General features: G+C 40.8%; 2 protein-coding genes across 8 annotated transcripts in view; one reads left to right on the forward strand and one right to left on the reverse strand.

Annotated features, from left to right (window-relative positions):
* The window catches only part of SMPX (small muscle protein X-linked), a 93,993-nt gene that overhangs the window by 38,686 nt on the left and 31,683 nt on the right, over positions 1-23,624 (reverse strand). The window contains exon 1 of one of the 6 annotated variants that reach the window (XM_033010057.2): positions 2,441-2,524. The exons of 3 other annotated variants lie outside the window; for them this stretch is intronic. The gene's annotated coding sequence lies outside the window, so the exon portion shown is untranslated. Of the gene's footprint in view, positions 1-1,397; positions 1,490-2,390; positions 2,525-23,624 lie in introns of those variants that run through there. 2 more of the 6 variants (XM_033010056.2, XM_033010058.2) reach the window with 2 other exon arrangements.
* The window catches only part of MBTPS2 (membrane bound transcription factor peptidase, site 2), a 31,934-nt gene continuing 22,225 nt past the window's right edge, over positions 13,916-23,624 (forward strand). For both annotated transcript variants that reach the window (XR_006164928.1, XM_042788574.1), the window contains exons 1-3: positions 13,916-14,117; positions 19,125-19,273; positions 20,988-21,126. Coding sequence is in view for 1 of the 2 variants with exons in the window: in XM_042788574.1 (XP_042644508.1) it covers positions 14,043-14,117; positions 19,125-19,273; positions 20,988-21,126 (363 nt within the window). In the remaining variant the exon portion in view is untranslated. The remainder of the gene's footprint in view (positions 14,118-19,124; positions 19,274-20,987; positions 21,127-23,624) is intronic.

Below are 23,624 nucleotides of genomic sequence, written 5' to 3' on the forward strand. Positions count from 1 at the left end.
ATTAAGATTTTAACTGGACTAGACCTTCATCAAAGACTGGTTAGTTAACCATTATAATACAAAATAAGGTAGTAATACTAAAAGGTGAGAAATGATTTCACCAGCGAACTCACTGATCACAACCAAACTAGAGAACATTTTTGCTACTATATTTAACCTGACATGAGAAGGAAAATATTGAGGAAAGTAATAAATGACATAGGAGAGAGCAGTAAAAATATACTGAGAAATCAAAAGTGGGACAAAGGCTTTGGTACTCCAAAGAGTATAACTGTCACACGGAGGTGGTATCAAAGAAAAGTATAGATGGGTTGTAGGTTGGCTTCAGTCTGGAATATCAGCCTGAAATTGCATCACTGGAGCTGCATGGAAGACTTGCATGTTCTCACATTGGCTTTAAATCTGTGTACAATGCTAAGCAGAACTTAAAGTAAAAATGGCTTGCCATTAGAGGTCTCCCTCTGATCGCACTCTCAGCTGTCAAGAGTGCTGTCCAAACCAACACAGCGTTAAGTCAGAGGACGTCACCTTCATAGGTTGCTTCTGGTTTAAATTGCTTCCACTAAATTAGTAAATCAGAAAAGTTTAATTAATTTTTCTTATTGTCTTCTTCTCTTTCTAATCAGAATGAAAAATGAAAACAAAAGCACAGGAAATTAACATAAAACATTTTAAACCACCATGGACCTACTTTCTAAATACTGTCACAAAGAAATTCATGCTAAGTTGTGCTTCTCCATCTTGCATGGCTGTGCATTGCAAAAACACCAGTACACACTTCTTGGGCCACCTAGAGATAAATGAGCAAGGATTCACATGGAATCCCAACTCTAAAACAAACCCAGTGATAGTGCTCCTCAGTGAGGTTCATGAGAAGTCTGCATTTGAAATGATTGCAATCAGACACCAGTTCCTAAAGACGGATGCATGATACAATTGTGTAGGACTGTTTTTGGAGGAGGTGATTCTCCTACCAGTTCGTGATGTCCTCATTACCGCCAGAGAAATCAGGACAACAGCATGCTACTGAGTAAAAATAGACAATCTTCTCTGGCTCTCTCCCCTTCCCTCCCTTCCCTGAGTTCCCCTTCAGAGCAATACTGACCATCAACCACAGGAAAAATAAACCTTAGATTACAGATGCATCTATTACTGAAGTGATTAGTTCATTTTTATAAATTCCTTTGTTCTTTTGCCACGTGACTCAGAGAGAGAGTGAAGAGTGATGCACTGATTGTATTAGGTTATTTCTGGCATTCCAATCAGCTCTGCAAACTTGAAAAAAATCACTCTTCACCCTCATTTCCATGGCAGGATTTCACATGTACACAGCCAGAGAAACGCAGACGCACGCAGCCTATATTCCCCGGTGCCTTTTTGGCCTCCCCACACCTTACCTTTTACCTTTTATGGGCTGCATGCTGAGCCAAACTTAGAAAGCAATGGCAACGTCAGTTCAGTTTGGAGCTGTTTTATGCCAGACTTCCCCTGCAAATTCCCTTGCTTCACAGTGAAAGTACTCATGAACAGGACTACTCGTGAAACACAGGACTACCACAGTGAAATCAATCAGTGTTTTGAAAAGAAACTTCATGAAACAAAGGACCTATCTTCTGTTCCTCTGCTAAAAATAATTTCTGACATGGTTGCAGCAAGATAATAAGCTGATTTATTCAATTTTCTTCAAATACGATGTGATATCATAATGCCATCTTTTGTAATATGCACAAGAGATGTACAGTAGCACACAGACAACAGAAAGAGCCCTCCCCCTGCCCCAGCTGGAAGCCGTCCTTCCCCCCTGCCGCACTCATGGCATCAAGCACAACGGCTATTTTGGACACAGAACTGCAGTGTATTATCTTAATAAAAGGCTTTGACAGGAACTACACTACTGCGAGATCCAGCTAGTACAAATAAAGAAGAGAAACCCCCACTTTGTAGCTTCCAGCCTGTTACACAAAAACTTACTACATGCTCTAGGCAAACGCAATCATATTTTCTGTAATGCAGTGACTCCGTTACAGTTACCTGTTAAGCTTACAGTGAAAAACATCTCTCTTACAATCAAAACTCCCATGTAATATTTCACTAGCTATAACAAACATGTAGAAAAAAATAAACATGTACCTATATAATACAGTATCCAAGCTAATACACAGTTACACTTCTTATGAATCACTAGTGACTTTCTGTTTTAAATCTTTACAGATCCCCCACAGACTATGAAGCAATAACTATAACAATCTGCTCTGAATATGCTAATATGCTGCACAAGACATTAAGATAAGCAGAAACCTACAACTAGTGTAGTCACATCACAGCAGTTATTAAAGAGTTTTCATAAGGGTATTTCAAGGTTTTAACTGACCCCTTCAAGATTAGCTTACTTATTTACTGATATAAGAAAAGCTCCAAACCGTCAAGTGAGTATGTGCACCTCCTTTTGATGCTGAAAGAGGTACCTTCTTCTACCAGCTGAGGTATTGACTGCGATCCTTTTAATGTGTCTGAAATAGCTCCGATGCTTTCAGCCTGGACGGCGCTGAGAGCTGCTCCAGGCTGGAGTGGGACTCGGCTGAGAAGCAAAGTGTAAAAGAGAATTCCTGTCATAGCTTCCAGTTGTTCTTCCTAAATATAGAGTTTGATTCACCCTGTAACTTGGTCCCCTGTGACACCTGACCATCATGAAACCAGGGCTCAAGTGTCAAGCAGGAGGTGTTGAAGGAACACACCTTTGGGTCCTTTTCCTGCCCTCCCTCTCCCTGTCGTTCTGGGCTTTTCATAAGGGCCAGGCATACGGCAGCAGAAGGTAACACACAGCTCCTCCCGTGGTGTTCGGGGCAGCGTGTGGTCCCTGCTGCCACACCAGAGAAGGAAATAATTATGGAGACATAACTGCGAAGAACTCGCCTCGGCAGAACTAACTAGGGGAGGTGAATGCCATGCCAACACAGCTGTATCGCTGCCAGGCTGGGAGCGAACCTGCCCAGCAGCTGCCTCGGGGTCTCGGCGTGGCGTTCCTGCGCGCAGGACAGCCGTGTCCACGGGGACGAGGCCTCCGGACCGTGCCAGGCCACAGCGGGCAGCTGCCGGGCCTGAGGGCACGTGGGTGGAGACAGGCTGTGGCAAGAGTGTGGGGAGGAGCTGCCCTGTCGCTCATGAGGGAAGTGAAACGTTATCGCACAGCCGTGCTCGTGCTGGCTGGAGTACGGTCTACAGGGAAGGCGACCAAAGGAGATCTGCCGCAGCAAGTTGTGCGTGGGGCACAGCCTTGTGTTTCCGCTCCCAGAAGCGCAGCCTCCTGCTCACTGCGTCTTCACAAGAGTGAACTTCCCTCTTCGTTGCTCCTCTGCCACACCTGTTCCCCACCCGACCCACAACGCCCACCGTGACAACAGCAGTGTCATTATGGACAACACTGCTCTGGCCACTTGCTGCTGCTACTTGCAACTTTTAGGAGAAGATGGACAGTTTTCAAAATTAGTGTCAAAGACATTTGGAACAACTAGTGGTTGAGGTAGTGGTTTCAGAGAGGATTTCCCCTGACTTTAACTTATTTGAGCAATCACTCTTTTCATTTCAAGTATCTCTAAGAGGAAGATGACCACACAGATCACCTCACTCAGCCTGTGACTCACTCTCTGCTGCTCTCCTTCCCAAAAGTTCTGTCATCTGGAAGCAGCTGATAAAGCTGATGATTTGCTCTAGCAGTTTGCAGACTATTCATAGCCGAGCCCTTCCCAAGAAACCATGACAAGGTGGGTACACAACTAAGCATGCAACAAGCCCATGCGTTTGTGTTAGGTCAAGACGGACGGAGGTACAGATAGCAGTCAGCTCGTTCCCAGGTGACCCCTTGTCCTATTCCTCAGAGAGGCTGGGCACGGCTGTTGTCAAACATTTTGAGGCATGAGAAGACTATTGCACTGGAAACATGGCAGAGCTCACAACAGGGTGCACAGACCTGTCTTTTGCCTAGAATGGAAAAGTCTGCTGTTAGAGTCCAAGATCCTGCCTTCCAGCTGGTTGAAACCATGTTAAAGCAAAGCTGGAGTCAGATAAATGACTTTACATACCTCCTTGTGAAGGTTCGTATTTACAACAAAATTATTAGAAGGCGATGAAAGAAGCAATATATTTTTCTAACATAGTCTGGTACATGAATTTATTTCAATTTACATTACAATAGTTATATTACAAACCAGCTCTGGAATGCACAGTTCTTTCTTCCATGTGTCATTAATTTAGCAAAGGTAGGCCATTGCTTACATTTTATAATCCCATCATCTTGCAAATATGCATAAGAAACACCAGCTCAACACTGTTTCCTTCAACAAATTTTCATAGAAGTGAGAAGTAATTTATTAGATAGTCTTAGTGATGTGTAAACAGGAAAAGAATCTACCTCTGTCACATACCTAACACCCATAAACTATCACACTTGAACTGTATTAAATTGTGGCGATAAAAGGAGTAAACCCAAATTTAATCACTAATACCAGAAAATGTAGATCTGAGTAGATTTTAAAGGGAAATTTTTTTTTTCAAAAATTTTAACTAAACTTTAAAATTTAAACATAACTAAAAGTCACGGAGACTTTTAGTTATGGTACTCAGTCATAAGAGGCTGGACAGAACTACAAAAATTTAAAATACAGTGGAGCTAGCAATTACCAGGCATCTAACCCCATTCTTACTCTTGCTTTAAACTTAGAATCATTTTGAATCCTAGATTGCAGAAAGAATATCAGACCTCAGCTGCTTTGTCAAAACAAAAGTTGTTTGAGGAAGTATCGTCTACTGTTCAATTGTTTCTCCCAGTTTTCCCCAATCTATATATTTCTTAATATCAAGAAAAAATCAAGCAATTTCTCTTGAGTGTCTACTCATACAGCTATGCCAACAACAATAACATCAGACTATTTAAATAATGAATGACATAAAATAGCATGCAAAAATGTTTGCTATTATCTAGTGGACAGGAAATGAACAAACATATCTAAATTAGCTGATTTTGTTTCTGTTACATTTCTGAGCTGCTAAATATTAATTCAACTCCTGCATGCTTTCTTTTCCATATAAAAGCATGATGATTATTATCACACACTGTTCCACCAAGAAATAATTAGCCTTGTATTAAGAAGAGGCCTCATTAGAGGCTGCCAGTGACCTTGTTCTAAATTTCAGAGTTCCAGCATCTTTTAATAGTGTTGTTACCATCATCTAAGAATTTGTATTAAGTTCTAAAAGCTGCATTATAAGTATAACCCGCACAAATGCTAGAACATCATAGCTTTGACCAATGAATTACCCAAAAGCCATATTCTCCGTTGCTTTGTATTCTGTAAAATTGTTACTTACCATAATATTTTGAGTAACTGAAATGTGATGATGACGTAGAAGGAACAAATTTGTTTCCACTCTTCTCCTGGGAAATTTTAGCCACTATACCTGGCAAAGCTAATGCCACAAAACTTTGAAGGGAATATGAATTTTAAATGACATGCTGATTTTCTAAACATCCTGTCTGCAATAACGATCCAGCAACATTTGGAAAAGAAACAAAAAACATGACATTGCACCATCAGATATTGTTCTGGGCAAACAAGTTTGACAAAATAGGAACCACCTGAATCATTGGTGAAATTTTCAACACAAGGACTACTCATCGTTTTCACAAATCAGGATAGCTTGAATAGGCATCTATTAACTTTTTAAATTCCATAACAGACTTCTTTTGGTGAAGGCCATCCCTATCATCTGATTACCTCTGCTGAACACTATTAGCTCTTGTCTTCAATGGTCAGATTAAGACATCACCTCATGTACAGTAAGGAATCTTGCTGTTGCACCCATCTGACCCAGAGATGTACAAGAACTAGGTACAGATATACCAGAGGACTTGGGCACTCAGCACCATACAAAGCAACATACTTATCTCTTGTAATAAAGCATGAAGCAAAATTGCAGCTGTGTAGGTAATCAGCTCACACAGAGCTATGATCCCACTGTGAGAGCATCTGCTAACAGAACACACACTAATTCCTGATGATTTCTCATCTAAATGGCATAACATGAATAAAGACATGGTTGAGACATGAAAAATCTGCCTGGTAGAAAGGTACACACAGAACAAGGGTGATGAGGCAATGGGCTGGAGGAAGCTGAATATCAAGGACATTGTAAAAAAATGAATGCCTTCAGATAAAAAAATGACCAGATTCAAGGACAACTGCACCAACCTGCTGAATCATATGTGATTGATCAGTTGCTATCTTTGGTTTGCATCTGCTGAACAGAAAATAAAAGATGAAGATTGATAAACTGTGGGTGTAACAATTTTTGAAGTTTGAATCAATATCAGGACACTTATCTTGGCTCCCATGAGTCATAAGGAAAAAAAAAATCCTTAGCTTCTCATATCTCCAATATTCTGAAAAATAAGACAATTAAGAATGAATGCTTTCCATGGTGAAGATATGAATAAATCTACTAGTCATACCTATCTATCAAGTAGTCAAACATGATCTATATCAAACCTCACTTTTATTGAATCACATCTGCTAGAGGAACATTTCTCAACCATCTGTGGTCTCCTGCCATACAAATATTGTACCTGTTCAGAGAGAAATTGCTGAAAGTACTAAGTGTTGGCACAGAAAGACCAGTAAAGTCCTCCAGCTGCTAATTTCTAAATTATGTTTCCTAACACAATGTCAAATCTCAAGTATTAAACATAGTATAAACAGATACTCTTAGGAAATTAGTAGTTTTTAAATATTCACAACTGACTTTACACCCATATGAAGTAGGGTTGTGCACTGGCAATATCTTATATCCAAAAAAAAAAAAAAAAACCAAAAACCAAACCAAAACTGAAAAAATAAACTATAAATATTAAGCTGCTTTATTCAGTCACATGAGGCTGTGCAACACAGGGGGCAGCCCTTTGAAGTACAGTTCAGTTCTCAAGATCTGGAGCTTGAAGCGGTGCTTGAAAATCACCCGCCCCAGAAATTACTTTCAACAACTGCGGACTGCTTTGTGTTTCTTGTGCCCACCAACTACAGCTGAGGTGGCAGGCCATAATCTTTATACTCTGACTAGCGTATCCATGAAGATGTTCACAGCTTTATTGCAGCCAACTCTCAAACTGATTATTAGGAAGAAATAAAATGTTCTTAGCTCAGGTTCCTAACATAAGCTGATCTATGTAAGGAAAATGACTGTTCTGTCACAGATAGTTCACAGGTGCTCTGGCTGACAAGGGGCAGAGGGGATTTGTGTTACTGGGATACCCGTCAAGATTATATTTTATCCACTGGATGGAGGGCTGTGTGACCATGAAGCAGCTCCTTACAGCCTGGCCCTTGAGACAGAACAAAATCAGTGCTGGTTTAACCCAGCTCTGTGCTGTATGATGAAGCAATTCAGGAGCTACTTCAATCATCTGTACAGTCCAGGCAGACAGTCATGGTGATATCCTCATCAGTTCCTCCTGTGCAAGGCATTTCTATTATTCAGAACAGTTAAATACCATATATGCATAGGTGAACAGAAATGCTACAGGCTTTAACAGTCTGTTAAATGATTAAATACAAGCTACTTTGTCTTCACCAGAGTGTTATCTCACTTTGACTTACTCAAGCTAAGTGCACTTTTTTCCCTAGGGTTCAAGGTTGCCCTACAGGTTTTGGGGTTCAAACTTAATAGGTCTAATGCTGTCCTGTGCATTTACTTCAGGTTACAGTAAGCATGAAACAACACCTGTTAGACTGAAACTTATTTACTAAATTTATGAAATGTATTTGCAATCTGCAGTAGGATAGGGGATCATGTACATAGGGACTTTACAGGTAATTTAAAGCAAAAATAAATAAAACCCCCACAACTGTTTGGCACTAGCTTCCCTTGTGTGCTCTCCTCCTTCACTGACAGAGGCCTTTTTTCCTGAAGTTTAGGTAAACCCATTTTCAAGGACAGACTTTTAAAGTAATAAAGGGATTGTAACATAGGAGCTAATGCTGAATAGCTACTCTGCAGTAGATATTCCATGCTTTTTCTCACGTGTAACTTGTAAACAATTGTGGAGGATGCAAAGGCCAACAGGTGAGTGAGCAAGCCTATCAGCTAAAATCAGTAGCTGAAGCCCCGAACTAATATTCTTACATAAATGTGTTCTAGAATAATATTTGAGCCACATCTCTCAAGTTTCTCCTTTTCCTTTGTTTTTCTTTAGTTTGACACCCATTTCTGCTCAGAGTGCAACAGCTTTGGAGGACCTTCTTTTAGATGTAACTCCAGTTGTGATGTGCCCAACAGAATTACAACAGATGGGTAAATTCTGCAAATAAGAAAAACCTGTCATTCGGTTTTTTACAGTTCACAACTAGCAATTAACAAATGGTGAAAAAGCATGTGTAACTACTCTTTGTAGCAGATTAACCTAGTAAAGTCATGTTTCTGTGAGCACTTCTGCTTTTCCTTTACTTACATTTTTCATATGAATAGTGACTTAAGAACAAATTTTAGTTGTTTTAAAAGTCAAAATCCCACCTTTCCAGCACGTATTTTTGGTAACCAGGTTAAATACTCCAAACGAATCCTGAACCTTAACAGAACATTTTGACCTCATTTCTATTTAAATAAAGCAATACTGGTTTGTACTGTAACTGGATCATTAACAACTATCAAGAAAAATGTGTAACATTCTGCTCTTTTCTAGGCACAGCAAGAATGAAAGTTGTTTTGTTTTTTTTTTCCTTGTTTGGGTTTCAGTTCAAAAGATCACACATATTACATGTCTCCATAATTCTCATTACCTGAATTTCTCCCATATACTGAGATTTTTACATAGTAATATTAGTAAGGTAAATTAAAACTTATTTGTCCTTCGAACATTTGCAACCAATGACATATACACCTCTGTAGTGTGTCAGTCTCTGTGTCCCTCCCTCTTGTGTCTCAGATTTCTTCTTTACTCTGTTCTTTTTATTCCCTCCAGAAGCAATCTCCTAACCTAAGTGCAGAATGGACCATCTATTTCTTCTTTCATACATACTTGTCTGTACTTTAAATTCTTAGCTAGACTTGGGCAGTCATTCTGCGAACATTCACATACTCCATGCCAGCATCCCTACAAGTTATGCTGGCACATAAACATTTGCAGAATCAGATGTTATTCCACCTTCCTTTCCTCTGTTTAGCTTGTCCCAATGCCCAGCAATCTAGTGACAAATACTACTCAGAACATACCTAAAACCCATGTGTTCTCTTCAAGGCTCAAACACTTATCCAATCAAGTCTTGTTCTGATTGTATTGTCTTCAAACTGGAAAAATTCACCACCTCTCCCTGCCAAAATGAACTGTGATCAAGTACAATGTCCCTGAAGCCCTGCACACCCCTCTAACATCAGAGCTTTGGAAAGTGTTAAGAATGGTTTTGCTTTTCTTTTGCAATATGTCTTCTATGGTAGTATCTGAATAATCACATATATACTTCAATAACAGATCAAAATTGAAGAGATTATTAGACATGCTGATAATTAATTTTAAGCTAAACATATTTACTATGTCTAGAAAAAGATGACTGATATTCAGTTGCTAACTGAATTTGATAATACCTTAATTAATGTATTATTAACACATTCTGTTCGGTATTTAGTTGCCAAATTACATTTAATCAGTATTATTACGCTTATGAGACTATTCTTTTCTGGTTTAACTGTTTGCATGGACTTAGATACTCTTGCATTATGACTGATATATATCCTTTTCTATCATTCTTCCATACTTGCCCTTTGGAGGTACACCCATGCTCTTGCATTAATGCACACCTCAGCTGTGACTTCTAAAACTCTGATAGTTACACTGCTTTGTAACAATGTATGGATACTGCATGGCATTTTCATTTGGTCCATGTTTTAGCTTAATATGTGGCTGTAAGGAAAATCAAGCAGCAGTAAAGAGTGCATCAATATCTGTGCTACCTCCTGAACCTTTTTAAAGTGAAAATCCTTAATCCTGAATACTTTACCTTTCAAAATGCAATCTCACCCTATAACACTTCAACGGTTTAATTCCATAGGAGCAAGGATTAATTTTGCATTTCTGCCAGGGGCAAAATACCTGCTCAAATTATGCAAGTAAAAACAGTGGTGCTGGCAGTTCACTCAGAATATCTATCTATCTATCTATCTATCTATCTATCTATCTATCTATCTATCTATCTATCTATCTATCTATCTATCTATCTATCTATCTATCTATCTATCTATCTATCTTCCATATTCTAGAAAATTCTCAATTTTGTTTTCTTGTGATAAACTTTCTAGCAATAGAATACAGACTGTATTTTAGACACATTCCTTTTTAGTGGCACTGCCAATTTCTATGCCAAGTCAATAAAATTCAGGTCTGTCTTTTATGCAGCATACTAAGTGAACATAGAAAAAAAAATACAATAATGTTACAAAAGCTGTTTATTGACTGGCTCATTCAAACACGCCTATTTCACTATGCTTGCTTTTAGTGAGGCTATGCCACTAGTAAACATATTTGTGTTCTTAACTGTTTGAATACGATTCCCCTCCATTGCTTCCAAAGGCCACCACTGGAATAAATTTTCTATATTTATATTAAATTCATGTTGGTCTATGGAACAACTGCAGCTTTCAACCAATAAGGTATAGAATTAACCATATTTGCATCATTTCTGAGCGATCTGCAATTGAACTTGTTAAACTGGGAACCACTGCAAAAAAATCATAACCAGATCTGATTATTCTGGGATGTTCTTTATATACATATATTTCTTTTTTTAGATGGTGGGGACGTCTCAAAGTTGTCTATGTCAGTGCACAAACTCCAATTTGGTTGCATGCAGGGCTGGATACAATTCCTGTAATTCTTCAGCTTTTATGTGGGAACGAAATTATTTCCAAAGTTCTCATAAGGCGTCAGTCAACTTGAACAGCACCCACCAAAGGGAAGGGTTTTAAGGATGATGGAAAATCTAAACTTGCGGGAAAAACATCCCTGACTGGAGATAAAGGACAAAGAAATTCACCTAACAGAGAACAAGTGAAAGCAGGCATGCATTCCCAGCTCTCCCCTCCTCCTCTGCCCCCACAATGGCCAATGGCCAGGGCTTCCTCCCCTTACTTGTTTGATGATCTAACCATCTGCTGGGGTACAGGCCCTTACTCCCTCTCAGCAGTGCCATGTTCTCAGTGAAAAGAAAGGGAGCTGAAAAGAGCCAAGAAGTTTAGAGCTGAAGTGTTCTTTCTGCTGGTAGCATAAGGAAAGCTTGCCGCATCTGTTTTGGGAAGGACAGGATGAAGATGCATATACGGAACAAAGAAAGAGCCCAAAAAATCTGAAAATGTGACTGAAAGAAAGCATTAAAAACACTTAAATTCTAGGAAAGGGAGAGCTTGATGCATTTTTTGATTCAAAGGACAGACAGTAGTATATCTCTTTTAAAAACGCAACTTCTGCAAAGCTTTCTGTGGGGGAAATACAGGCTGTGGTTGGTTTTGTGAACCATTCTCCTAATAGCAGTCCCAGCTCTTCCACAGAATGGTCTGCGAACCCACACACTAACACATCAGAGCTGGAGGATGGATGGAATAAGCATTTTCAGGAGAGAGGTGCCCTTCTGAGTAATTCCTTGCAATCCAAGGCCAAGGAAAGTTTATCTGGAGCATAGAGGAAAAGGTGGACTGGAAGCCACAAACTGCAGAAGGCTGTTGCCACTGCTTGTCTTGACTCCTGAAAAATCTTTAGAAATAATGAGAAAAGTGAGGACATGATAGTGCATCTTTTTCACAGGTGGAGGGGAAGTTCAATCTGCACAGTTTGTGTAAACAAATACTTTCCCTTAACCTTTCCCAAATCTCGTACTTGCTTGCTTTTAGTGTTCAACTGACAGTTTTTAAACTAAGAAAGGCCCTGAAGATTAGTGACCTCATGGCACATTCTGCCTCTACCAATGGCAAAAAACATGCCAGAGATGAGTGGTAGAGATGGGGAGAGGCACACAGTCAGAGAATTAGCGTGGTAGTGGACTGGGAAGGAAACACCGCAGTCCAGAAAGCAGTCTTGGTTGGGGCTGGCCCAGAGCTCCCGTGGGTCTGGCAGCGGGAGGAGCTGCAGCACCCTGAGACCCCAGGGGCTCCCCAGGGCCCAGTGCCCTCACCTGTGTGCGGGGGCGGGGGGAGCACAGCTGGAGGGCTGGGCCCCGATTGGCCGATAGTCTGTGTCATGTGACATTGTGCTCACTATATAAAGGCAGGAGTGGCCTGGGAGGGGCCCTCACTTTTGGGAGTGTGGCTGTGGGGCCTTTGTGTTTGGGATCACCAGCTGGGAGCAGGTGTGTGGTGAGCAGCTGTATTGTACATTACCTGTTGATACTGCTGTCAGTGTATTGTTCTGTTACTGTTATTAAACTGTTTTTATCTCAACCCGGGAGTCTCCCTTTGCCTCTCCGGTTCCCTCCCCATTCCCGAGTGGGGGGAGGGTGGGTGAGAGACTGTTTGGCATTTAGCTGCTGAGTAGGCTCAAACCACAACAGTCCTTTTTGGCGCCCAACGTGGGGCACAAAGGGTTGAGATAATAACAGATTTGATCTGTGTGTACTGTCAAGTTTGTTATAATGCTGACTGACCATCCTGTTATAATGTCATTTGCTTGGCTCCTAAAATCGTGGTTTTTGTTGCTGCAGTTGTGTTATACATCATATTACTTAACATATGTAGTCCCCATGCTGCTGCTTATTACCCGTGGGAATTGGATTAAGATTTTTGCCTTGCTGTAGTATGTAACTCTATGGCATGATAAAAGCTTTGGTCCTGGGAGTTGTGGGGCACCTACTGGAATGGGTTAGTAACTACACCCTCCACCTTTTCTCCTCGGAAAGCCCACCCAAGGGGGAGATACCTTTTTCCATCTTCCCCTTCTCCAAGCTACTTACAAGTATACTTCAGAATGCTGAGAACTTTGAATATCCATGGAATGCTCATATTAACGTCGTCGTCTTGTTTCTGGAAGCTGTAGTGTTCCTGAATGTGGTTCAGGTTCTGTTTTGGGTTAAGCAACTGTTTCTGAATACCACCCAGAGGTCTACCCCAGGGTTGCAGAGTTATGAGTGGTTGTGAGTGTGGGGTAGCATAGGCAAGTAACTAGGACAGTGGGGACCTCCAATGTTTTGGAACTTGACCCCTGAACAAGTGCGGGATCCTGAGAAATTAGTAAAATATTTAGAAAAGGTGTGCTGTCATCCTGACACCTCAAGAGAGACTCAGATCATTGCAACATGCTGGGGCCTGGCCCATGCCTACTGAACCCTGCTGGCCACCATGCAGTATCCTCAAAAGGAAGACGTCTCTGCATCTGAGAACAAAACAACAGGCACTGCTTGCCTGCAAGTCACCCTCACACCAAGCCTCATGAAACGATTTTGTTTTGTCATGGAGTCGGTGTTAAACTTCTGGGAGAATGTCTGGGAGTCGTAATACTCCCTCACCGCTGAAGCGCTTCCACAACCCACTGTCATCTCACCACTGCAGGCGACTTTTCCTCTCCCGCCTGTTCTCCCGGCCACTCCCAGCACAGCCCCTCACAGGGCGCGAAGCTGGCGAGCCTGGCTGAAGGTGGGGGAGGAAGGGGGGGCCCCTGTCATTGAACAAGTGACACGCAAAACGCGCGCGCGCACGCCGTCACACCTCTACACCCACACAAACCGCAAACAGCTGACGCAACTTCAGCACCAGGAGGAGGAACTGCCCTCGCCCCGCCCCCCCGCCCGGCTCACTGCGCACGCGCGCCGCGGGAACTACCGGCGCCCCCCTCCCCCCCGGCGCCGTGACGTCACTCGGTAGCCCCCGACGTCACTCCGGCACATGCCCTCTCGCTCAACGCGGTGCCCGGAAGCGTCCGACTGGGCAGGACGGCTGATGGAGAAAGGTTCCGGGGCAGGTTTAGTTCCGGGGGCTCCTCCGCATGAACCGCGGCCGCTGCCGCCGCCTCGGCTGCGACGATGATCCCGATCCCGGTGGTGGTGTGCGTGCTGGGGGGCTGGTGCGCCGTCTACCTGGTGGATACGCTGCTCAAGGTGAGGGCTGCGGACGGGAGCCCTCGGCCGCACGCCGGGGCAGGAGCGCCGCTTCACACCCCCCCCAACCCCCCGCACCCCGCCGCGGCCGGGAGGGCGGCACCGGCAGCCCCACCCCACCCCACCCCACCCGGGGCGGTGTCTGGGGTCGCCACCGGCCCCTCGGCCTTGCCGGTGCTGCGGCCTAAAAACGGGTCGCTGCAGCCCCGCACGGCCCAGCGGCGGCCCCCGCGGGGGGGTGCGGGGGTGCTGTTGCTCCCGCCCATCTCCGGGATTGGAAGCGCCTCCCAGGCGGGTGTGGGGATTTCGGGGCTGTGCTAAAGGACCAAAGCTGTAGAGCGTTAGGGAAGGCAGCTTCTCTGCTGCTGCTTAAACATTCTGTAGCATTTTAATGTTATTTCTGGAGCTTAAAATGGTACTATAGTATTTTTTTTTTAAAAAAAAACCCAGCCATAATTTATAAGTTTTCTATGTAAACTATGTGTTTTGTAATGATTATTCTGAAATTACTGCATGTAAAAACCTAACATGCGCTTTTTTTTTTCTTCTGAATGTCCTTAGTTTTACTGAGAAAAGTAAGTTGAGACAGAACTCAATACAAATACTTTGTAAAGAAATAAACTTTAAGTTTCAGAGTATTGTAAGACTTTCATCCTGATGGAGAGGGGAACATTTGAAAAGAAAATACAGCAACAAGACATCGTTCATTCTATCTAAGGATGCATTTGTACATTGCACAAATTTCATTAAGGTGGTTTTTTGTTTTAAAGCTCAAGAGGTATGATTTCTAAGAGGTTGTTGAAATTGCAAAGTATATATGCAAAATAGGATGTATGTTGGTTAAATATGAGGAAAGATAAAAGGTTTGATTTGTAGTTCTCTTTCTTTTTTTACGTCAATGTTACAGTCCAGGAGTTGCACTTGTTTCTGCCAAGTGCAGATAGGGCTAGCGATTTCAAAGTAAAAAAATGTTCATTTTGTCACTCCTGTAAAATGCAGGAAGAAATACAAGAAACTAGGTGATGAGAAAACTTGGAAAAATAAGTGGCTCCCCCTGCTGCTAATCTTTGGAGAGCAAATGCAGCTCAGTAAATTGTGAGAGCTGTTGATTACCAAATATTAGCCTGTACATAATGACACCAAAAGAAACAGTAATTTCTCTGAAGATTTTTCGAATTTTATTGCATTAAGTTGATATGAGGTATTTGGAAGCAAATGTGGCATTGTTTTGAAACAGGTTAGAAATTGTCTGGATACCAGAAAAACGTGGTCCTGACTGGCAAGACACACCAAAACCCACTGGAAAGGTCAGCCAACAGGCTGGGTTTCTTTTGACAGTACCTTTGTGTGTGATGAAGAATCTCAGAGTGTAAAGCAAGCGCTGACTTCAGGTAGCAGACCTGTTGGGCCACAATGCTGAGACCCATTTGTATCTCTGAGATTCTGAAGATCTCTTTCAGCATTACACCTTAAAATCATTCTCTTTCGTAAGTAAGAAGAGCCACTTACTTTCTCTCTACAACCTCTGGTAGAGCTTAGTAGCAGCAAGGGAGAAAGAAAACCCCGCATTGTTTTGAGCCAACTGAGTGCCTGATTTATGTTGAAAAAGGAGGGAGAATGCTTAGGATGCTGTAGCAGGAGATTCCAAGAGTTAAATTTTAACTTTGATCTTTTAACTAGAAGTTGACAAAGGTTATTAATTGCCAGGAAGTATGTGGAAGCTCTTGGGTTTCAGTAAACTTACTGGTACATGTCATGTGTGTACATCTCAATGGTAAATTTCACTATGAGCACCACAGCCAAAATAGAATTTGGATTAAATAACCAGATTTCTATAATTAGGAAACTCAGCATTGGTTGTTTTATTGCTGGTACTGTAAATCTCCCACCACATTCATAACCTGAGGCTGCTAGCAACCACAGCGAAAGGCAGTCACTGTTTAAACCTCAAATCACTTATAATTTAATTACTCCAAAAGGACATACAGAGCATGAGTGAAAAATAATACAGGAGTACTTTTCCATGCATGATCCTGTTGATATTTTTGGCAAGAGAAGAATGTGTGCTGTAACTTGTAGTTGATGTTTATTCTGTAAGCTTGCTCAATGTGCAGTGTCTCTTGTTCAGTTTGTTCAGATCTCAAACAGGTTGTTAGGCAGTCTGACCCTTAGAAAGTTTACAATATAGGAGGCACAACTGTGTGTATAAATGCATTATTGCACAAATAAATTCACATAATATTGCTAGAGTGATAGTAAAAGATACATTTGTGTTACCAAACTGAAAGTATGTCAAATAAAGCTGGGAGTTGAAATTTTAAGTTCCTCTTGTTGCTCTTCACTGAACCACTGGCATAAAAGTTTCCATTGAAGCTTGGATCCTACAAAAGGGAATCACTCAGGCAGACCCCTAAATTCCTGCTCCCCAGCATCCTAAATCATCTCATTTCATTCTGCCTGAAGGATCAGGAATGAGCAAAGGGTAGGAGGTTGTCCCTCCTTCTGCTATGAGAAATAAAGGATGCATTAGACACATTCAGCCAAGGTTAGCCTTCAGCTTTTAAGGTCAGGAAGCTGAAATGGTTCAGAGCTCTTGAACAGATTTTGTCAGCAAACAAGAATGTTAAGGACTGCTGCTTACTGGCAGATATTTATGGAGCTCCTGGAGTATTCAGCAGATGTTCATTATTTTGAAGGCTTGCATAAATAAAAAAGGTATCGCTTTTGTAGTAAAATGAATATAACAAAGATCACTTAGAACTCAATAAGCAGAGCCAAGGCCTGTGTGAAGTTTGAAATGAAGCATAGGGTGTCAACAGACCTTGTATCAGGGCGTGAGGGCAGTAACATGGCAATCCTGCTGGGCTCAGGACAGAAGGAGAAAAAGTTTGCATAGAGCTTTTTAATATGTTTTGCAAATGGATGCAGTCATTTAGTGATCTTAAAAACAATTTACACAACTTGTGAGGTAGATGCGAAAGGAAAATGAATTTTGGTACCTTCCCCCCTTTCCCCCCATGCATTTGGCAAATGTATGGTCAGTAATCCCATATTTCTCATGGAAAACTTCATATTTATTTATGCCTTGATAGTACAGTGGGGCTGTGGTGTGATTGAAATGAATCTGAAGGGATGAATTTGTGGCATTTCCAGGGAAAAAAGTGGTTTTTGCACATGATAAAAGGAATACATTTTTTAAGTGCCAAATCAATATATCCAATTAGCTTTATTATAATAATACGTGGTTGGTTGGGGTTTTTTGGACTCTGGGAATGAACAGGATGTTTACTTAATTCCCAAAAGACAGTTTCTTATATCAGAGGTACTTAGTGTCATAGGTATTTTTGTTACTAATTATCTGGTAGCTTTTGTCAGGAGATATTTTTCTTTGTTTCTTTGGCTTATGTATTATTAATTGTGCAATTGTAATCAACTCTGTGGTCTCTTCTGTTAAAGTTAACAAATGCTGGGGTAGCAAATGCTGATTTGATTGTGGACACTAAACTTAGTGGTGTCATAGGGAGTGGCTAGGGTTGATTAGGGAATACAGTACCATGAGGATTTCTGTCGGTGCCCTCAGCTGGCTGAACAAAAATGTAGCTAAAATCAGTAGGGTGAAGAAGAAGGAAATGACACAGAAATATATAGGCAGAAAGGATAAATGGGGTAATAGGTGATACATGAACAGTGACCTGATAAATAGGTCTCACGTCTTATGAAAATTGTTACTTGAAATAAATTTTTAGTGTTCAAATTTGAATTAATTCGGCAAAATAAGAAAAGCTATGAATAGAGCTGTGCAAGATGAGACCCTTGCTCCCCACCACCCCGATGCACCAGGACAGGAGGAATACAAGGATCTTGGCAAGTTCTACATTTGTTTAAAGAATGATGGGCAACATCCAGAAACTTGTGAGGTTCCTCCTGGGGGAGAGCCTGTGGTGAACTACATATTCCTGATGCCCTCAGTAGGTGCTGCTGCTCATTGGGAAGCTTGGGAACAATGCTCCAATTCAGACAGCTCCGAAGACTTGTCTGGATTATGTCAGACACACTTCTGCCTTGGGACCTGCCCGAAGTCAGGAGGCTCAAAGCTCTGGTGTGCTTTTTCTGAGCTGCGAGCTCCTCTTTCACCTCCAAGGAAAGCATTCCTTCATTGGGTTTCTGATACTAGCTTCCATGAAGCAGGCTGAGTAAAACCTATTGAGAATACAAGCACTGTATAATATAAAGTAGCAATCGCATAACTATGTCTATCAGTCTATAGTATCAGATAATACTGCAGATAAGTGTTAATCATATAGTTTATAGGTCACATTTCTCATAAAGAGAAATCTTTGGAACTACTAGGAAGGCATTCTAGCAGTATCTTGAAATGCTGGGAAGTTATCATAGTGAAATCACTGTTACAGTACAGTTTGATAATTTTAAATTCCTTCTGGCTTTTTGTTAGTATGATCAAATATTTCAGAGTCTCTTTGGGCATAATCTTTGTGTTTGGAAAGCAGAGCTAACTTTTACCCCTTACTAAAGGGTATCCACAGTACCGACTGATATCTCACCAATACTAGAAACAAGTTTTTTCAGCTGAAGCCAAAATAAGCATTTTTCTTTACTGTAGTTTTAAAAATGTTTACTGGAATATAATTGCACATTGCAAAAATACCATAAACAGTTCAGTCTTTAGCCTTCTAAACAGAAAGTAAAAAACTTCTGAAAGTGATTTAACATTAGGAAATATGGTATAAAATCTTGTTTGTCAAACAACACTGGATACCTGATCCCTCGCAATCATAGAACTGTTGCAATTTACATGAAAACAATGGCATAATTTTTTCATATTACATGTCATACCTATCTATATGTCAAAATACAAATAGCGTGCAGGACATTTACCTGAAGTTACACATCTGTTTTTATATAGACGGATCACATCTACTGCTTGCTCACATAACACAAAATCTTCCTAGAAGTTTTTGGTCAAACTAATTTTCCATTGTTTTGCAGTCATCCAACTCTCTGAAGGCATCTTATGAAGACTGGCTGCTGACATATGGCTTGAGCATCTCTCCTTTTCACATGCGATGGCAAACAGCTCTCTTCAACCGCCAGTTCTACAACTGGGGGAGATGGAAACCCAGATTTCTGTATTTATGGTATAAATTCAGGATTTTCTTACTTCTGCTAAATACAGAGTCGGCAATTTAACCACATATGTGCCACTCAGCCTTAAGAGTGCAATGGATAGACATGGCTATTTCACTAGGCTAATGATAAAACAAAACTAGTGTGGTTGCCATAATTGTACTGTTCCAGTATAAGTCTTTCTCCTCTGCTAAAAAATAAATAGGTGTAATATAGGTTTCATATGGAGATGCTATTAAACTAGAAATCTGTAAACTATTTTTACATTGGTTTGGACTATATAGTTTTTAAGAGTACTGCTATTACATGTAATACTGCAAACAGAAATAGGTCTGAAAGCATCTTCTCATATCTAGATCTGTCCATCACTGTCCACTGAGCTCTCCCCTGATCACTAGAGTTTACAAAGTATTCAGACAGTTCTGCCCCTGTTGTCAATCATTGCGCCAACATTCAGCAACTATACCTGCTCAGAAGCACATTGCTCACCTTCTGTCTTTTGTCTGCCTGCACCGTTCCCTCCTGAGATTGCACAGACTGCTGGGAATGGGTGAATAAGCAGGGTGGTTAGTATGGGTGTTCCTGGACTGGTTTAGAAAGCTATTGCTTGGTTGCCTTCCTAGCATTAGTTTATATCTGCTCTGAAAATACGAAATAAATAAGGTCTGAATTTCTTTTCCTTTCCTGTATTGCTACCCTCAGTGAGATAGTAATAAAAGAGAGAGATGCTTCATATTGGTTTCGTATGTAATGATTTTACTATTTTGGTCTGAAATAGTTCTATATCAATCACAATTTTTCAATGCATATAATTTATTACAGGATAATGTTTCCATCAGTCTCTTTAATTAACATTACAATTACATGTTGCTTAAAATAAATCTGTTAATTCCCAGTGAGCTTCATTAAGGATGGTAAGAGAACATTGTGAGTGGAAGGACTAGTAGTGAATTTAAGTGTTTTAGCTATAAAACAGACTTTATCACATCCTTCAGCTATTGGACAGTGTAAAATAGTAAAAATAATGCTGAATACAAATTCACCACTAGGTGGACTGATGTAAATTGAAATTATTTTCAACACTGATTTTAGTGAAAAATAAATTGGTGAGAAGAACAATGTGTTTTAAGTAATTGATTTTAATCTGGTCTTGCACTTGTACCTTTTAGTTGTTCTTCTTTTAGAAAGGTTGAGTCTCATTTATTGTTCTTTAGCATTTTTTATTTTTTGTGAGGAAGATGCAAACTTTACTGAAAAAGCCTATATAAATAAATATGAATACTACCCCATCATTTGATCCATGTTTCTAAATATGTGATGGTGTAGTGCAACACGGTAAATTTTACATTGTTAGTTATGTTTTCATATTTGTAGCTAATGGCAAGTTACATGCTTTGAGTAACTGAATAAAATCTAGAATGTGTAAGAACAACATAAAATATTTGAAAATTAATCATGATGTGGTTTGGATGTAAAACATTTATTAAACAAGAAAAATATTGTATGTTATTAGTCAATGGCATTAGTATACGTTATTATTGTTACTAGTTTCCTCTAGCTAATCTTTTTATACTGGATTGTTGATAGATCAATAGTAATAGCATCAGGTAAGTTTTGCCCTGTGAATTTGGTGTGCTAAGTTGTGCTAAAGCAGTTACATATTCAGAAAATATACCTTATCTTCTTGCAGCTATGCATTGCTAGACTATTTGGTTTTCTTTGTAGGTTCAGCATAGGAATGGTGTTTGGTATAGTTGCCATGTTTGGCTCTGTTATTCTTCTCGGAAAGACACTGATGCAAACGCTGACACAGATGCTCACCGAGGCACCGAAAGCCCAGAATGATCGTATGCTGCAAGTTGTGGTAAGTGTTCTCTCTTCAGGTCTTTATTTGAGAGTTGTGAACTTAACCAGCTTCTTTAATGGGGTATGTGATGCTTAAATCCTCCCATGCAAGAATAACTTAACGCTTGATATTAATCTAGGTAAAAATTTGCTGGTTTGTTAACTGTCTTAAAAATAGGGAGTGGAGGTAGTAAAAGAGGGGAAGACAAATGAAGGCAAACATGTGGAAGAGTTTATATTCAAAAAATCTCAGGAGTGAGAATTGGCTAGTAATTTTGAAACAGCACAAGTTATCACAGTACTAAGAATACTAAACAGCTAAGAATTTGCCTCCTCTGAACTGTGTAATGTGGAGGCACTGGTGGCCTTAAAGTTTGCAGAGCACATCCATAATGCACAAGAAGAGAGGAGTTCTATTTCATTTATTATGATACAAAACATCAGTGGAAAATGAAAGAAATGTAAGGAGTTTTGTGTGATAGTGTAAGCAATGATTCATTAGTGAAGAGATGGCATATTTTCTGATTGTTCAAGGACTTATGCCCTAATTTACAGTCTGAAATTGAAAGTGTAGTTTCTGGCATTATCTAGTCAAAGGCTTAATAACTATGTATTTATTTGTTTTATGGATTTCTGATGCTGAACAGTATATTGTATGGTTTTAGAAAGGAATGTATTTCACAGAATGGGAGAGGTTTCAAATACTGTCTTTTTTATCTCCACACAAGGCAGTAATGGAAGAACTGACTGCCTTACAGCAGTTTTAATCTGGAAGGATTCCTAGTCAGTCTCATTTCCCCAGGAGTGCTATCAGGCCAGCATGAATGGTCATTTTCCAGAAATGCAGAAAGTCCTAAGAGACTGCTCTGTCTTTTGCTGCATGGCTTAGAGCAGGGATGCCCAATGATTTTAGTCGATTTAAGTACTCAGCTAGTCTAGTGAACAGAAGCTGGGAATTGTTTGCTGCCGTGATAGGCCTTCACCTAAGTGCTAAACTGACTGCGTGCAGCTAGACTTAAAAAATTGCATGAGTGCAGGGAGCACGTGATCATTAGCATATGCCGTAAACTCAGTGCCTTTGGGATGGTTTGGGTCTGTTTCACACGTGCAAGGTGAATATTGCGAATACAGTATGTTGACAAAAGCAGGCAACGAGACCTGGGAGAGATCTTCTGGTACTGGCACTGCAGTCACCCAGTCCACAGCCTGCTCCTGAATTATCTCCAGAAGCAGACAGGAGTGGGCAGTCTGTGCGTCCAGTAGAGCACAAGTTGAGCATGAGACAGAAAATTTTTAATTTACATGCCAACAGGTTCTATCCTAAGCATATATGTCCATTACATTCTCGAGTACATTCTGGAGGAGAGTGAGTGAGGTTTTTAAAAAAACCTTATTTTTTAACTCAACTTTAGCCTGTGGCATAAATCTGTTTAGCCTTTAACCTTTGGCTGTGGACAGAGGAAGGTACAGTTCTGCTTATGTTTTATTGATTAGGGTGTTTGTTCCCTTCCTCTTTTGTTCAGTCAGGTACTTTATTTAAAATACCTATTTGTAGGTAAGTGGGCTGTTTTTCTTTAGCTGCCCCCTCTTGTGCTGGTTGCCTATTGACAAAAGTGGGAAAGAAGCAAATAGTTACTAGCAGGGGATCTCCTTTTACTAAGGGCATTTCCAGAAGACCGTAAAATATGACACTGCTTATTAACAAAATACTGCTATTGATTTCAGAACCCTTCATGAGAGCTAGCTTCCCTTTTAGGTGGATCTTAAACTGGCTTCTTGGATGTGGGGTCTGAAAGCATCCAGTGCTGTGTTCTAACAGGCTACAGTCATAGTGGTATTAAACTCTTGCTATTGCTGTCTGTCCTCCCATGTGCCCAGAGCAGAGGGCCACTGGCAAGGCCAGCTAACTGATGCATCAGTGCCACCAGCTGATGCTGTAACACAAGCAGTGGATGCTTAACGAATGAAGAGCAGCTGTCTTCATACAGTGAGGTACCGTAGTTGTGCCAGTTAAGATAAATATCTTGGTCATGATCACACTCTGGATGGAATTTGTGAAATGATTCGGTTTAACATTAATGAAAATAGTCTTTTGAAGGATTTCTTTTAGCCACATTGTCTCACCAACCTATTGTAGAGTTCTGCTGCATGGGTAGGCGAATGCGTATAATTGAGGAATGTGCAGGACTGAATGAAGTTAGAATCAGATGGGATCTGCAGCCTTTTGTGTCCCACAAGGGTAGTTTTTCGAGAGTCCTATAGACAGGCCAGGGATTTTTGCCATAGCATCTTTTTTCTGCCAGTGGATTGCAATTCAAGTTGTGTTCACATCAGCTGTCAGTGACTGTAGTGGAGTGTGCCCTGCCCTGAGCAGGGAGAGCTGTGGAGCAGCCAGGAGAACTGTCTTGGAGCAAGCAGCATAAGTGGCCTTACCGTCCCACTGCAGCATGGCAGGGGAGCTGGGATGGGAACCGAGCAGGAGGAAAGTCCATCAGGAGGAAGGAGGGGATGGTTCCT

The sequence above is a fragment of the Tyto alba genome, unplaced genomic scaffold (genome assembly GCF_018691265.1).
Source record: "Tyto alba isolate M040663 unplaced genomic scaffold, T.alba_DEE_v4.0 Super-Scaffold_14, whole genome shotgun sequence".
Classification (NCBI taxonomy): domain Eukaryota; kingdom Metazoa; phylum Chordata; class Aves; order Strigiformes; family Tytonidae; genus Tyto; species Tyto alba.